Raw genomic sequence first — 16,606 nt, 5'->3', positions numbered from 1 at the left:
TACTCACATCAGGATCCCGAAATATCAGCAGAAACAGTGTTCCTAACACAGATCTATAAATCATCCTGTCTAAGAAATAGCGGCATGGAAGGGAGAAGCCTTCTAAGACCAGGCCTTTGGTGTCTTTGCAGAGCTTTCCGGAACATACCAAGCAGGGGTTGGGGGGCCGTTAATCCCAGTTCATGCATTTCCTCCATCTTCCGTCACCATCCCTCCCTCTCAGGGTTCTCTAAGTCTGTGTTACAAAGTCCACTTTATACTTTCCCTGGTGGCCGACCACGGACCTTAACTCAGTGACCTTCCATGTGGTTAAGCTCAAATCATGTAATTAACATGAGTCAAGTATCCACAAACTGAGTAGTTGCTTGCAAATAATACATTCTCATTCCCACAACAAATATTTATGCCTACTCTGTACCTGTGCAAAACGGTGGGCACTGTAGGTGGTAAGAAAAGAAGCCCTCTGAGGCCAGAGGCCATAACTAAGGGTAATGAGCGAGATTGACATGATGATGAAACCAACAAGTACGGCATTTTTCATTTTATTCGTGAAGGAGAAAGCAGGATTAATGCAAGGAGAGAAAACAGCAAGCCACCAACTCTGGAGGAAGAGAACAGGCACGGCTTCTTGGAGGAGGTGATATTTAAGCAAAGACTGAAGGAGGGAAGAAAAGTGAAACGGGGGATGAGGGCACGCTTCTCAGGTCGAGGAAGCAGCAAGGACAGGGATCCTGAGGCAGTGACATGTTCCTGTCCTGTGAGTGACAGCGGGCAGTGAGTGATGCAGGAGAGGCAGGCAGGGACGAGATCCCGAGGCCCTGGGAGCGGTGACTCCATTCTTTGCAGATGCTGACGCCTAAAGAAGGGTAGTGACCGTTCAGACTGTGTTCTTCACAGATCTCTGTGGCCACTGGGTGCCCAGTGGATTTGCAGATGGTCGAAGGAAGGCAGGTCGAAGGCAGGAAACCCAAAGGTGAGGCCATGGCAGGAGTCCAGGCGAGCACAGGTGGTGACTGGATGGTGCTAGGGTGGTGGTCGTGGAGATGGAATGTGCTCGATGGTGGTGTCGGGGACAAGGAGAAGAAAGAAGCCCCCAGGTGCACTTTCAAGGCTGAGGGCACAGTTCGTTCTCGTTGACCTTTCTTCCTCGGTTATATTTTCCCTTATTCAGAAAAGTTACAAGTCTTTCTCTTTTTAATCAGCTTAAGTCTTTAGGCAAGTATAGGGACTTCAGCCAGTCGTGATTCGGAAGCCACGGTCTGAAATCTTACATGACACTCTTTCTTTTACAGCCTACCAGGACTTCCTCTGAAAGCATTTACTCGCGACCAGGCTCCAGCATCCCTGGCTCCCCGGGTCATACTATCTATGTAAGTATCCGCTTCTGGAAGAGATACTTCCAGGTCAGGTAAGGTAGCAGACGGTAAGTGTGGACTGGATAATCTGAAAGGGAATAATTCAAAATGCTTTCTATTTCTGTTATGAGATCCAGTTTTCATTCTTGTAGATCAGCCATCTCAATCCCATTTTCCTCCAGGCGATCGAATGTTTCTGTGGATGTGACCATCAGTATAGAGTGATTGAGTAGATAACCCTATAAAATGCAGTAATGTGATACAGGACTTGAAAAATTATTGCACCTAACTTGCATATAGATATTTGGAGATTAATTATATGTTTTATAATTCCAGTACTGAGTGTCCTTAAATTCTGCCACAAAGGTCTTTAAATATTTAGTTTATTAAATATGCAGTTCTTGTTTTTAGCCATCTGGGAGGATTTTTTGACCATCTGTTTGAGCTTTCCCTTCTGTGTCATAAATTTAGGAAATCCTGAAGGTTTGCATTCTTCTCTATTTGATGAATTCTACTTAGACTTTTCCCCAAGCTTTTGGTGACTTTTTTTGAAAATATGAATATCTGGTATAAATTGGCAACTTTATTTTTTAAATTTATTTTATTAACATATAGTTGATGTACAATGTATCTATTTCTAATGTATAGTAAAATAATTTAGTTATACATATGTACACATATTACTTTTCATATTCTTTGCCATTATTTCACAGGATATTGAATATAGTTTCCTATACTGTACAGTCAGACCTTCTTGTTTATCCGTTCTACATAAGAAATTTTGCATCTGTTAGTCTCAAACTCCTAGTTCTTCCCACCCCAATCTCCCTCCCTCTAGGCAATCACAGTTCTGTGCTCCATGTCTGTGAGTCTTAAACAGGCAACTTTATAAACAGTGTGACCATGCTAAGCAAAGTATTTGGGGATTTGTTTGTTTTTAAGATTTTCACTCTTAAATAAGACATGAGATGCACTAACCACAGTTCCCCAGAGATAAGATGGCAGAATGATCTTTCTTTCTGTTTAACTTTGGCAGGCAAAAGTGGATAATGAAATCCTGGATTACAAGGATTTAGCAGCCATTCCCAAGGTCAAGGCGATTTACGACATTGAACGTCCAGATCTTATTACCTATGAGCCTTTCTACTCTTCGGGCTATGATGACAAGCAGGAGAGGCAGAGCCTGGGAGAGGTAATAAATTCCCAGAAGTCGTGAACGGCACAACTTCTTTCTCTTTTGCCACCTGTATAAAAACTACTGATTGGAGTCAAGATAAGTCAGAGAGTCCTTCTCATTGCTCGCTGTTCGCAGGCTTCTGTAGCAGGTGCATTGAGGTAGTCAGAAGCCTATTGCACCCTCCCCTCCCCGTGGGAGGTGTGGAGAGGTGGGGAAGCAGACCAACCAAAGGAAACAACAGGGCAGGAGGAGTGAGTATCAGGACCAAGCTGGAGGGTAGAGGAGCTGACTTGCTGGGAAGGGAGCCCAAACTGGGGAGAGTCTGTGAGCAGAGGGGATCGGGGCAAGGGTCCTCTGGGGCGAGGGGGTAGCCTTGGGGCGAGTTGAAATATATTCATGGGGATTGTGAGGAGAGAGAGCACACCCCCTAAATTTTGACAACTGTGTCTTCCAGCATCGTAAGATAATTAGTATATGCAAAGAAAAAAATGCGTAGGGCCACAGTACAGCAAAGTGGTATGAGATGGGCTTCTGGAATCGAGTTACCTGGGCTTAACCCAGGGACTCCACTCATTAGTTATGTGACTTTGACCGTGAGACACTCTTTATAATCCTAACTTCTTTGTAAAGCAGATAATGACAAAATCTATGTATATACCTACATATGTGCGTATATATTTACATATATATATATATATATCTTTAATTTTTTTTATTTTTCCAATCTGGGTTTGTGTTTCAGAGCATAGCTCCTGGTTGAAATGATCCCTTGGGTGGGCAGTGGTGTCCGTTTACATGTAGTGCCACCTAGTGGTCACATAGCTGTAACTGCATCTGCAGCCTTTGAAGTGCAGGTTGATTGATCTTTGGCTTGGGTGATTCAGTTGCCTTTGCCGGGCAGAGTTTCACAGAGGATAAGGGGCAAAGGAAGGTTCCTGAACAGAGTACATAGAAGCTGGTCCTACAGAGAGTGAATGAGAATTGCCTAATGTTCAAGCCATACAAGCAAGGGGAGGCGAGTTGCTTTATGGTGTTATGGGCTTTATGGTGTTATGGGCCCAGATGTTTGAGCTTTGAAGGGAACATTTCTGTGTTTGGAACCAGACTCTGATATTTACTCTCCATATGACTTTGGAAAAATTGCATATTTCCATCTCCTTATCTGTAAACTCAAGATAATAGGGACACCTACCGTAGGGGTTTTCTGTAAGGATTAAGTGAAGTATTTAGATTCTGGCACATAAGCACTCAACAGTAGCCTAGAATGATGGCCTACAGGTTTCTCTGAGCACAGAGTCTGGACTAGGTGGATACCCTCCAGTCAGAAATCAGATGTGTTCATGAACTCGTCTCCAACCCATGAAGCTTGCAGCTTAGACAAGTTTACAAGCTGTTTCGTTATCCTTTTGATCATTAGCACTTCCATAGAATCCATATACTGCCGTTTTAGAAACAATGGAGAAGTAAGCTTGAAGTTCTGTGTAGCCATCTGTGCCTCCAGAAAGCAGATCAGACAGACCACGGGGCTCGAGGAAGTCTGGAGTACAGACGGCCAGCGACTTCTTGTACACTTGGAAAAGAAGGGCAGATTCTGAAACTGAGAAATCCGCCACTGGCCGTGTTCTTCAGAACACTTCGTTTGCATTTCATTTCTATTTGAAAGCTTTTTTGCATTTTTAATTGTGAACATTTCATTCATTCATTTAGGAAATATTCATTGGGTACCTACTATGTGCCAGGAGCTGCTCCAGTCGCTGGGAACACTTAGTTGTAAATGAATGGATTTCTTGCCCTCATGGAGCTTGCAGTGGAAAGGGAGACATAGAATAGACAGACACAGAACATGATATTACAGGGTGACGGAAAATGAAGCAGAATAAGGAGAAAGTACACGGGGGTTGGGGGTGCTGGGTTGCTGCTTTAACTGGGAGGATCACAGAAGGGACTGGGTGGTAATGCATTTGAGCAGAGGCCTCACTGAAGATGGGGAGTGCGCCCTGCGGGTGTCTGAGTGGAAAGCACTGCTGGCAGAGGACACAGCACGTGCAAAGGCCCTGAGGTGGGAGAGGGCTTGGTCGGCTGACGGCCTCGAGGAATCCTAGAAAGATGGAAGCCAGAAGGTGAATGGTGATGAGGTCGACAAGGCCTCCTGGGGAAGATGCCACCGAGGCGGTCACCATAACATATTACATGATTAATTACTGTGGTTATAACTTAGTCAGCAACTGTGCTTACCAAATTCTGTTTCAGTAGACACTGTAACTCATGGTGGTAAACCATGAATATAGACAGGAAATAGTTCCAATTTCTCTAACTTAATTACCTAAAAGCATTACAGCATATTTGTCAAAACCCATGGTCATCAGGCAGACACGTGCGCCCCAGCCCCCCAAGGGCTTTGTCATTGTGTACCTGTCTGAGCCCCACTCTCATCTTCTAAATCAGAAGGTGGAGGACAGGCAAGGGTGTTGGCATGTGTGGTTTGAATAGTGTTTCCAGATGATTCTGATAAGCAACTCTAATTAAAGCGAGTTAACATTGTGACTTTCTCTTTTATTCTTCCAGTCTCCAAGGACTCTGTCTCCTACTCCATCAGCGGAAGTAAGTGCCATTTTTGAAAATTTAAATGGGTGGAATTGGAGAATTTCTTGGACCTTTCCTAGACTCACATTTTTGCAAAAGGACAATAAATGAACAGAAAAACTGCACGAGATTATGATGAATGTAGGACTCCTTAGTGTAAGATATGTCTCTAAGACACAGAAGCACATTTCTTTTTAAATGGAGACAAGGAAATAAAACCAGTTGTACATTGCACCTCTGAATAGTAGGAAAGTGTTTGCAGGGAGTAGAGCCATTTGTCCCTATGTTGGGCTCTTTCTCATCAACCATAATTAATTGATCTGATTCCCAACCTACTAGATTATCTGAAATGGCCAACCGTGGCCATGGTGTTTCTATCAGCAGAGCCATCTTCATGGAAGACCAGCCCTCTTAGTCTAAAATCAATAGTCTTGTCTCCCTTCTCAGGGTAGACAGACCGTATAGTGGCTTTTATCAAGTCCACCAGCCTGTCTGTTCCCTTGGGAATAACCTCCTGCGTGTCTGGATCACATAGAGCAGTCAGTGATTGTTCTATAGTAAGCTATGGGTCCCGTGTCAACCCAAACATACTCTTCCCTTCTGTAGCATCCAACACCAAAGACACAGCTCCCAAATGATTTATACTCCCAACCCATTTTCTTAAACTTTCTTCAGGAAGGCGGTGATATTGATTTACAAAATGGAACAACACCTTCACTCTATAGCCCTGGTCCCAGAAATTCTTGGTTTTGCCCTCATCCACATTGACTTACCTACATGGTGACCAGAAGCCTTAGAAGTACTTCCTGTTGTTCCTGTGTAATTTTTCTCTTGGAGGGTAGTTTTGAAACTAGCAGCCTAAGCTCAGACCCACTCAAATCTGAGCATGCTCCAGCACCCAGGTCCAGCCTAGCACTTTCTTTCACGTAAGCTGTTACAGATAATAACAAAGGGATTGTTTGTTCCAGCATGCTTCTTATTATTCTGCATTTCTTTATGCATCCAGTGAGCAAACTCCTCAGGGGTTGGGTCTATCCCCATCTACGAATAATAATAATAATAAATAAAATCAGTAGTCTTGTCTTAAAGTCAAGTAACTTTCTGGATAGTCTATATAGAACTGGACTGACCTTAGGTAATCACTGTAATTTGAGATGGTACTATCTCTGTAGTATTGTGATGGTTTATACTGAGCGCTATGAATAATTTCTATGGGCATTTATGACTGAAATTATGAAGCAGTCATTCTATAATTGACCACTTGCAAGACTGAGACACACTATTGCAGGAATTTTGTTTTGTTGTTGTTTCAATTTATTGTTAGAGCCAACTAGGATCAAACCAAAGCTTTTTTGCCTCTTGCTCTTGCATTTCACATACCCATGGTAATTGAGATTTTAATTTAAATCATTTTTGTGCATTTTTTCAAACTTTTATTTTTATTGTGCTAGTAAAAACTTCATAGGACAGCAAACTCCTAAAGTGTAAAACATTCCCTATACTCGTCTAATTCTTTTATAGTTTTAAGTTATGGTTGTGTGTATGATTTTTTGTTTGAACTTTATACCTACAGTATTCTTTAGATTTGGACATGGTGTGATGCTACTGTATTCCATTAAATTGATATGCCATAGCTTAAGTGTGCCCCCCATTTGTTGAACACATAATACAAAACTTTGTCTTTATAAATGGTGACATTATAAATATCTGAGGAAATTTTTCCATTTAAAGATCATTTTAAAAAGTATTTTTAGGTTTGCCTCTTAGAGATAGAATTATTGGATTTGAGGCCACCACAAGCTTATTCTCCGGGAAAATCAACTTAGAATGTCCCCAGATCAACATGCATAGATGGTATGAGTAGGTGGTTGGATCCAGGGGTGAGATTAGAGTCAGGAGGCTGTTTCTGAAACAGGTTCCACTGTACGAGCTACACACCTGCCCACAGGTCTCAGCTGCCTGGAACCTTCTGGAACATCCTGCATTTATGGAGAAGGGAGGGAGCACCACATGTTCTACCTTCCTTCTGATGCAGGTCTAATGATACAACCTATGCGAACGCACTTTGTAAAACTGAAAAGCATCATATAAAGATGGTCGTTGGATTATTCCCTCTTTTCCCAGACCTCTGTCAACACTGGAGTTTATCACTTTAACATCTTAAAATCTTGGTAAAGGCAAGGACTACAGGTTTTGAACAAAAGGCGTCACCCCTGGAGTGTTCGTTTGCGTACCTGCTTAAGGAACGTGCCCCTAAAATGTATACAGCAGCGGGTCGACGGGATAGTTCCTGGGGGACTTGGGTGCAGCTTGACTTCACTTGAGCCTGACAACAGCCTGACCGTGTGTCGTGCGCCCACCGTCTCACACTTTCTTCCAGGGGTACCAGGATGGGCGGGACCGGATGATCCACCGGTCCACAAGCCAGGGCTCCATCAACTCCCCAGTGTACAGCCGCCACAGCTACACTCCAACCACATCCCGCTCTCCTCAGCATTTTCACAGACCTGGTAAGGGCGCCTGTTCCCTGGATTCACTCCGGATAACCCTCTGTGTTTCTGTGTGATTGTTTTCCCCACCACCAGTAGTGTATTAAAAATCTGACTGCCTGCCGAATCTACCTTCCCTTCTCCCAGGAAAAAAAATCAAAAACTCCTATCCCATTAAAGTTTGTGTTATTTCTTTTCTTAAGACACATTTTATGATTATTATGATTTACTGAATTGTTACATTTTGACAGCGGACAACAAAAAGTAAAGGAATTTATTTTTTTAAGACTTGAAGATAATCTTAGCACGTTGAGACTTAAAATGGAGATCTCTGAAAGAAAATATGGTGATGTGCCTTTTAGGCTTACCAGCATCATCTAAAATCCAGTGTCAGTCATTTATGGATGGGTTTGTTATGTTCCCCCATCCAGGCACATGGTATTACTGTGGGTGCTTGGTTAAGAACCCACTAGAAGGAAGTCTCATATGTAAGCACAGGCTGTATTTGGTCAATTTTAAGGTGCCTTCCTACCTAAAAGTTTGAATCAGACTTGGAAAACATATAAGCACTGGAGACGAGCTATGATGGAGACTATTAAGAGTAATGATCTTCATTCGACCTTTATCTCTGCAAAATGTGGTCCTTTTTCATATTAGAGGGTGTCTCCTATGTGGGGTACAAAAAGAAGAATCTTATCACAGAAGACAGATGAATAAATCCACAGAAGAAATACATTCACCAAGGAAGATTTTGGCTTTCTAAACAAACTTGGTGATGATGCATGTCTACAAAGACTTCATTTTAAGCCTCTTGCTTTTGTGTAGGCTCATAAGCCCATTCATATGGGAACTTATTTTATAAAATAAAACCAAAGGGATGAACTGAATGTAAAAAGGCTGCAATCTTCTCTTTAAAGCCAGAAATTTAGTGCTTGTAGAGGATTAAATTTTTACTCTTAGATCCTTCAATAATATATAGTTTTCTCTAGGCTCCTAAACATTTACTCAGTATTTGTTAAATACCATTAAAGGAAAATTTTCAGGAAAGGAATTCATTTGTCATATACATGTATATCCATTTTATTCCTGGGTTTGGATTTAAGCCCTTATCTGCCTGGATGATGAGAAATCCTTTATACCACCATACCTATGTGTGGGCATACCCCTAAGGTCACTGAGGCTGCAGCCATGACCTTGTCAGAATGACATGGGGTTGCCGGGAAACTGTCCGAGAGACCACTGGATAGCCAGGGAGTGGTCAGTGAGCGACTTGGTTTCCCAAAAAGGCCATGTCCTCATGGGGCAGTAGAAAGTGTTCCTGTGTTCCCATCATAGTTCTGATTCCAAGAAGCTTCAGAACAATTTGTGCATCCTAAGCACTTCTCCTCCCCTTCCATGATACGTTATGGACCTGTGTGATGCCAGTTATTAAGATTATTTTTTCAAGGTGGGGGCTCTGCTAGCACAGTCATGGTCAACACAGAGCACCTTGAAGTGTCCAGTCCGTAAGTTCTAGATGCCAGAGAGTCATGCACGTCCCTCGGTCTGGTTTGGCTTAAAGGTCCGTAACTAAGTTTCCAGCTCATCAGTGCCTCCACTGCCCAGTTCTCAGCATCATAGGCAGCTCTTTGCCACCTAGGGGACACAGACAAGGACAAAGTAAAATTAAACTTCTAGTAGGAGAAGTTTACACTTAAACAGAAAAAAAAGAGAATCTGACCCTGACATATTGGTATTGGGTTAGCCAAAAAGTTCATTTGAGTTTGTCATCTTAATGTAAAACCCAAATGAACTTTTTTGGCCAGCCCAATAGTTTTTTTGCAAGGTTCTTGAAACTTTTAAACATACATGTTAGAGGATTCTGTTTTGTTAGGTGCCTTTTTTAAAACAGCCGTGGTTGAATCTAAGTGGCAAGCCTGGTCCCGACTCAGTGGTCGCGGGTGTCATCCTGCCAGAATGTCCTGGTGGCCGTTCCCTCCCACTAAAGCCATTTATCCTTGGAGAGTGACTCTGGACTGACCTGGACCCGTTGGCAGACTCTCCCCACTGTGCCTAACCCCTCGCAGGCGCCTTCTTAACCCCTTTTCCTTCCTCCGTTTTCAGACTCCTGATTAATGTTCTTTATTTTGTTTTTTTTCCCTTTTCCCTCCCTTGGAACGATGGCAGCGTCCCTGCTCCTGTGTTAATTTCTGCTCTTCTTTTCTGTCTCCACCCTGCCCTGCCCCCGGTCCTTGCTGCACAGAGCTGCTGTCTCCTGGTGTGCAGAGGTCCTTCCTGCGCACCAGCAGCCTCAGCTCCGCCCACAGCGACTCCCGCCCCAACTCCCCATTCCGACACCACTTCCTTCCCCATGTGAAAGGTAAGGAGGCAGGCTTCTCCAGGCAGCACCCTGCAAAGCGGAGATTTATTAGCGCCCTGGGAAGGCTAATAAGGTGTATCTCCAAGAGTCAGCCCCCAGCTTTGGACCTCTCAGCATGCCTGCGTGCGTCATGACTTCACACCCGGCCGTGTCTTAGAACTGGCATAGCATCTCTCCTTGGGAGAAATATGTCATTTCTAAGGGCTCTAGACGAAGTAACAGGAAGTACTTTGGAGACCTTAAGATTGCTTCTCTCCTGCTTAGGAAAAAATATATATTATCATTTTGCTTTTCTCTGTGTTAGAAGCAAAATATAATATATATCTGGGGAATTTTCCTGTTTTTGATATGTGATATGGCTCAGCAAAACCCCAACGGTATTCAGAACAAGGATTCCAAAGTTGTCTTCATGATGATAAGCCACGTAACCACTAAGATGTTTGGACAGTACGAAAGACCTAGGCCCATGTAACTGAAATTTCTCTCCTTGAGCCAACTCTTAGGGTGATCTTCCTTTGACTTGTCCTGAGGTCTGCATGATGGAGAAGAGGGGCTTTGCCTTCCGTTTTCTGTTCCTGCCCATCTCTGCCCTTCCCTCTGTGTTGCTCCCATTGTTCTCATCGTGCTTCGGTAGCAGTCCTCAATCGGAGTTCTCAGTTCTCCTTACTTGGTGGGGGAGCCAGGAGCCACAGAGGGATCACCAAGGGGCCATAATTTAAAATATGTCGGAGCTCCCAAGAGAATGCTGACTTCTTCCATAGCCTTGATTTGAACCAAAGTAACTGAAGAGAATATTGAGTTAGCCAAAAAGTCCATTTGGATTTTTCATAAACGGTTATAGAAAAACCCAAACAAATTTTCTGGCCAACCCAAGAGCTGAAGGAGAGAGTTGCAGGCAAGCACAGATGTTGTCATGGGTCTTAAGACAGACCTGAAGGATTCTAACCCTGAGCTCCAAGATCTCACATCACTAACACTTTCTCGAACAGCCTAAGCGTTGTGCTCTTTGACTGAATTTTGTTTGCAGTCTACCCAACCTTTTTACTCATCTGGATTTTTAGGACTCAGTTTTTTAGTCAGTTCAGTTCAGTTGCTCAGTCATGTCCAACTCTGCAACTCCATGGACTGCAGCACGCCAGGCTTCCCTGTCATCACCAGCTCCAGGAACTTGCTCAAACTCATGTCCATCAAGTCGGGTGGTGCCATCCAACCATCTCATCCTCTGTCGTCCCCTTCTCCTCCTGCCTTCAATCTTTCTCAACATCAGAGTCTTTTCAAATGAGTCAGTTCTTTGCATCAGATGGCCAAAGTATTGGAGTTTGAGCTTCAGCATCAATCCTTCCAATGAATACTCAGGACTGATTTCCTTTAGGATTGTCTGGTTTGATCTCCTTGCAGTCCAAGGGACTCTCAAGAGTCTTCTCCAATACCACAGTTCAAAAGCATCAATTGAGTTGAGTCCAACTCAGTTGAGTCCTAAAATATAAATTTCCTGCCCCTATCAGTAAGCAGTTACTTTGTGAGCATGCTATTTTTTTGCATTTTCTAGGCTGTGAAAATAACATTGCTGATATGCCTATTAAAGACACACACCACTTGCCTTTAGCAAAGACATCTGTCTTTTTCAGCAGTCACAGCACTTCCTAAAATTCTTGACAGATTATTTGTGCCAGTTTTTCCCAGAGCACAGAGGGCCTCATTCCTGTTCTCCACCCTGAGCTCCTTTCAGGGGGTGTTGAAGGTCAGCAGCTGCAGCAGCTCATGGTTTAATCCTTGTAGAGGTAGATGGCAAGTGCCAGTTTGTAGTTGGCAAGGTGAAATGCCCTTGCCAACTTGTATTATAGGCGGGCTTCCTAGGTGGCACGGTGGTAAAACATTTGCCTGCCAATGCAGGAGACGTGAGTTCAATCCCTGTGTCAGGAAGATCCCTTGGAGAAGGAAAAGGCAACCCATTCCAGTATTCTCACCTGAAGAATCCCATGGACAGAGGAGCCTGGTGGGCTACAGTCCATGTGGTCACAAAGAGTTGGTCGTGAATGAGCACACACGCCTCCTCATAATGAGCACTCCGCTCTGTGCATCTGTGATTTCCCTCTCAGCATGATGCTCTTTGAACACTTCCGGTTACATCACTCCTCACAGTATCCTGTGATTAAAGGAGCAGGCGGGAGGCTTAGGGGTAGATGAACAGCTGAGGCCCTGGTTAAGTGACCCGGCCAAGGACTCGCAGCTCAGAAGTGGCAGCACCAGGACTAGAGAGACCCCCAAGCCTTCTCAACCTTCATTCCTATTAGAGGGATGTGTTTCAATATAAATATACTTGAAGAATAATTTTTAAAGCAAATTTTTACTTTCCATCCCTTTTTAACTAGAAATTTTCATTCTCCGGTTCAGTTCAGTTCAGTCGCTCAGTCGTGTCCGACTCTTTGCGACCCCATGACCTGCAGCACGCCAGGTCCATCACCAACTCCCGGAGTCCACCCAAACCCACGTCCATTGAGTCGGTAATGCCATCCAACCATCTCATCCTCTGTCATCCCCTTCTCCTCCTGCTCTCAATCTTTCCCAACATCAGGGTCTTTTCTAATGAGTCAGCTCTTCGCATCAGGTGGCCAAAGTATTGGAGTTTCAGCTTCAACATCAGTCCTTCCAATGAACACCCAGGACTGATCTCCTTTAGGATGGACTGGTTGGATCTCTTTGCAGTCCAAGGGACTCTCAAGAGTCTTCTCCAACACCACAGTTCAAAAGCATCCACTCTTCGGCACTTTCTTTATAGTCCAACTCTTACATCCATACATGACCAGTGGAAAAACCATAGCCTTGACTAGATGGACCTTTGTTGACAAAGTCATGTCTCTGCTTTTTAATATGCTGTCTAGGTTAGTCATAACTTTTCTTCCAAGGAGTAAGCATCTTTTAATTTCATGCTGAAATTTCATTCTTATGGAGGCTAAAATAGTTATTCGAGTCATTTAAATTACAAAATTAACAATGTGTGCTTTTCAATAGAAACACCAACTAGTTATTAAAACTACAGTACCTCAATGTACCTAAATGGTGCTTTATTAAAAATACAGATATGCATTCTTTTCTGTTTTCAGTCTGAATTCAAAGTATACAGTCAAATAGTATAGGTTTAAATCCTAAAAAGCCTTGGCTTGTCTCATACTTATACTTTAAAAATATCTGATAGTCTCTTTCCCATTTTCTTTAAACTGGGTATATGTCTACAGTTTGTTCAGATGAAATAGTTTATGTATTTCAGATATAAAATATGAAGTACATAATAGTATATGCTTAGTTATAAAGGCTTTTTGCTATACTGCAAAACCAATCATGCAGAATTTGTATATTAAAGATATTGCTTTAAAGTTCAGTCTAGTTGAATAGCTAAATGCAGATTCTCTAAGGAATTACATCTTTCTTATTCTGAAACACATGTATCTACATGGAAGTCCTCTCCAGCACAGAGGAACTTATGACCATGGAGAAACACATCTAAGATATCTTTAAAGGAGCAAAATCTCCCAGCGTTTTCCATGGCTCTTCATTTGAACATTCACTCTGTATCTTGGGGCTTGTTCTGTAATCTCCAGGACATTGTTTTTAAAACAAATACAAACCAAGGCGCTTGAGGACTCTAGGGTAGGATGTCCATCTCAGGAAGATGTAGCTGCAAGCAGGAGTCCTCGTGCCACTCTGGCAGCCATAAGCCCTCATTCCACTGCCCTAGTTTAATTCTTAGCCCTTATTTCAGACTTAAGTGGCCCAGGCCCCCAGGGTCCACTGAGCTGAGGACGCCTGCATAGGTGTAGAGCCTAGATGAACGTCACCAGCTGTCTCTCTCTCTCATTGGCTTCCCCATCTACTTTCTGTAATGCCCTTCTTGTTTCTCATTGTGTTTTTATTTCTGTTCTCTGACCTTCCTTGCAGTTTCATTTTATATCAGTATGTCCTTGTTGAGCCATCTGGACAAGTGCTTGCCTATTTGGAGAAACTGTTTTCACTTTGTCTGGGGCTTTGTGGGCTTCCCTTGTGGCTCAGCTGGTAAACAATCTGCCTGCAATGCTAGAGACCTGTGTTTAATCCCTGAGTTGGGAAGATCCCCTGGGAAAGGGAAAGGCTACCCACTCAAGTATTCTGGCCTGGAGAATTCCATGGACTGTATAGTTCATGGGGTGGCAAAGAGTCGGATACTACTGAGCGACTTTCACTTTCACTTGGGCTTTATACTGTTTGCAGAGTTTCTCTTCCTTTCTCTTTGAAATACTATTAGACATTACTTTCTGTGTCTGTGAATCAGGCTTGCAAACAGGAGAGCTACATATATTAAATCTCATTGAAAGGAACCTTCCCTGTTTTGCCATAGATATGAGTTGCTATGATGCAAATATATATTTGACACTTGCTGAAGGAAACCCTCACACTTCCTGAAGCTTTAGACAAGAACCAGTAATCTTTAAATTCTGTCATGAAATTCTAGAAGCTGCCAATTTTTAAGGTCCCCTTGGCATTTATATTTTAGGACATAAGCACTTAGAGTTCGGAAGCTAAGTGGTAGGCCAGCAGACTCCCGCAGCAGACACAAGCATTGCCATTTAGATTGACTTGTCTTAGGATTTGTCACTGAGGCTCTCAGTGTTCCAGAAAGAAGAGAGAAAGTGGGACAGAGCATTTGAATTTGTTAAGCACGGTGGGAATCCTGCCAAAGAATGATCTCTCAAGGACTGAAAAATTGACACATTAAACTGACATGGAAAGAGCTAAAAGTGAAGACCAGGAAAATATAAATCTATATACATGGTAGCTCCTCATCCCAGTAGCTAACATCACTAACAACTTAACCAATATAAGGACTTATTTAGAGAACAAAATGGCTGAGTATGATATATATCATATCATATATGATATGATATATATATATATATACTATTGTTTTTAAACGGCGTTAACTCCAGGCTGATTGATGTTGATGATAATACCCTCCATATATGATTATTTCATCTGATGCCGCATATATCCCTTATGCCTGAGTAATGAAGTGCACACAAAAATAACCTTTGGGGGCCTTCACCATTTATTTCCATTCAGGAGAGAGTGAAATGTTTTATCACTTACAGATAGAGTGTTTGATTTATAAAAGGCCTCATCTTGAGAATGTCTTTCTTTTAAAAATGCCAAACATTGTAATGCCTTTCATCTTTTAAGGACTAAGAATTTGGTACCTAGCAATGTTATATATTCTAAGACCTTATTCCCAACAAGCCATGTGACATGTAGAAACCATATTGTTCAGGAGCACTTAGATGGCGGTGTTGCTGAGTGTCTGTCTGCCTAGTGTGTTAAGATGTCATTATGGGAGGCTTTAAATGATTATAAAGTTAAATCTACTTACAGAGACTTCAACATAGTAGTGTTTGTTTTTTTTTTCTGTCGACTAGAAAGGGCAATGGTTGCTGAAGATATGCTGCCAGAAAAACCTCTGCCCAACTGGAGACAGCATCAGCTGTCTACATTCAGGGAATTTAGATAGTCAAACCATCACTTTTGAGGGCTTCCCAGGTGGCACAGTGGTAAAGAACCCACCTGCCAATGCAGGAGACGCAAGAGACATGAGTCTGATCCCTGGGTCGAGAAGATCCTGTGGAGAAGGAAAAAACAACTCACTCCAGTATTCTTGCCTGGAAAATTCCATGGTCAGGGAAGCCTGGTCAGCCACAGTCCAAGGGCTGCAAAAGAGCGACATGACTGAGCACATACACACACCCCGTAGACTTTGAGACCCGTCAGCCATAGAAGTTATGGGCTTCTCCTGCCGTTTGCCAGCAGAGCATCTTAATAATAGAAAGACTTAATTCATGGGCAAAATGCCAATTCTAATGACTTTAAATCTTGATGTCCTGTAGATGCATCTGTTTTTGTGTGTGAATGACTCTGGCTATTAACTATCAGAACAAACTTAATCGAGTTTCATCTGTTTGGATATCATAACCAAAACCTGTGAGAACATATCCACCAGAAAATTTGATGTTCTACAGGTACAGGAAGGTTAGAGGTGCAGGATTAAGGGCAGAGAGCAATGTAGATTTAGAGCAGTAGCATCAGTGTTTCAGATATGCAGAGTATTCAAAAAAACACTCAAAGCAAGGAAGTTGAGTCTCTCTACATCTTCCTTTGAGAACAGCCCACAAGAATTATTCTTTCAGTTAGGGATTATTCCTGTGAGTAATTTCTAATGTGTGTAAGAGTAAAGGATTCTTCTGACGTGGCACAATTCAGTTGGGGTTATTGAGGATCAACCCTAGGGAAACCTATTAAAAAAAAAAGATGCTATTGTGATCCCGTTGTTGTGTCCTAGCATCTGGCTGCCTTTAATTGACAGACAGATGGGGTTGACCCTGGAGTGGTACTCACTACATTAGGTCATTCGTTGCTATAGAACTATGTAGTTGGTCTACTTCAGTCATTATTCGCAGACATTTATTCAGCGCTTAGTCTTGGCCAGGCATTGTGCTGAACACACAAATATGAAAGAGACCTAGTTCTGATTCAGCCTCAGGTTTGAAGCCAGATTTCCTACTAAATGTATGTATCCTTCCTTCCATTGCTTGTCTCTACCTGTGTTTTCCATACTCATTTT

The 16,606-nt window shown here is 42.7% G+C and overlaps 1 protein-coding gene across 18 annotated transcripts in view; it reads left to right on the top strand.

The window, feature by feature from the left end:
- The window catches only part of ABLIM1 (actin binding LIM protein 1), a 329,208-nt gene that overhangs the window by 289,500 nt on the left and 23,102 nt on the right, over positions 1–16,606 (top strand). For all 18 annotated transcript variants that reach the window (XM_059882069.1, XM_059882066.1, XM_059882065.1 and 15 more), the window contains 4 exons: positions 1,293–1,370; positions 2,392–2,547; positions 5,098–5,133; positions 7,496–7,625. In XM_059882069.1, the coding sequence (XP_059738052.1) occupies positions 1,293–1,370; positions 2,392–2,547; positions 5,098–5,133; positions 7,496–7,625 (400 nt within the window). The remainder of the gene's footprint in view (positions 1–1,292; positions 1,371–2,391; positions 2,548–5,097; positions 5,134–7,495; positions 7,626–16,606) is intronic.

Source organism: Bos taurus, chromosome 26 (assembly GCF_002263795.3).
Source record: "Bos taurus isolate L1 Dominette 01449 registration number 42190680 breed Hereford chromosome 26, ARS-UCD2.0, whole genome shotgun sequence".
NCBI lineage: Eukaryota > Metazoa > Chordata > Mammalia > Artiodactyla > Bovidae > Bos > Bos taurus.
The sequence above is the reverse complement of the archived record's forward strand: the minus strand, read 5'-3'. Positions and strand labels throughout refer to the sequence as shown.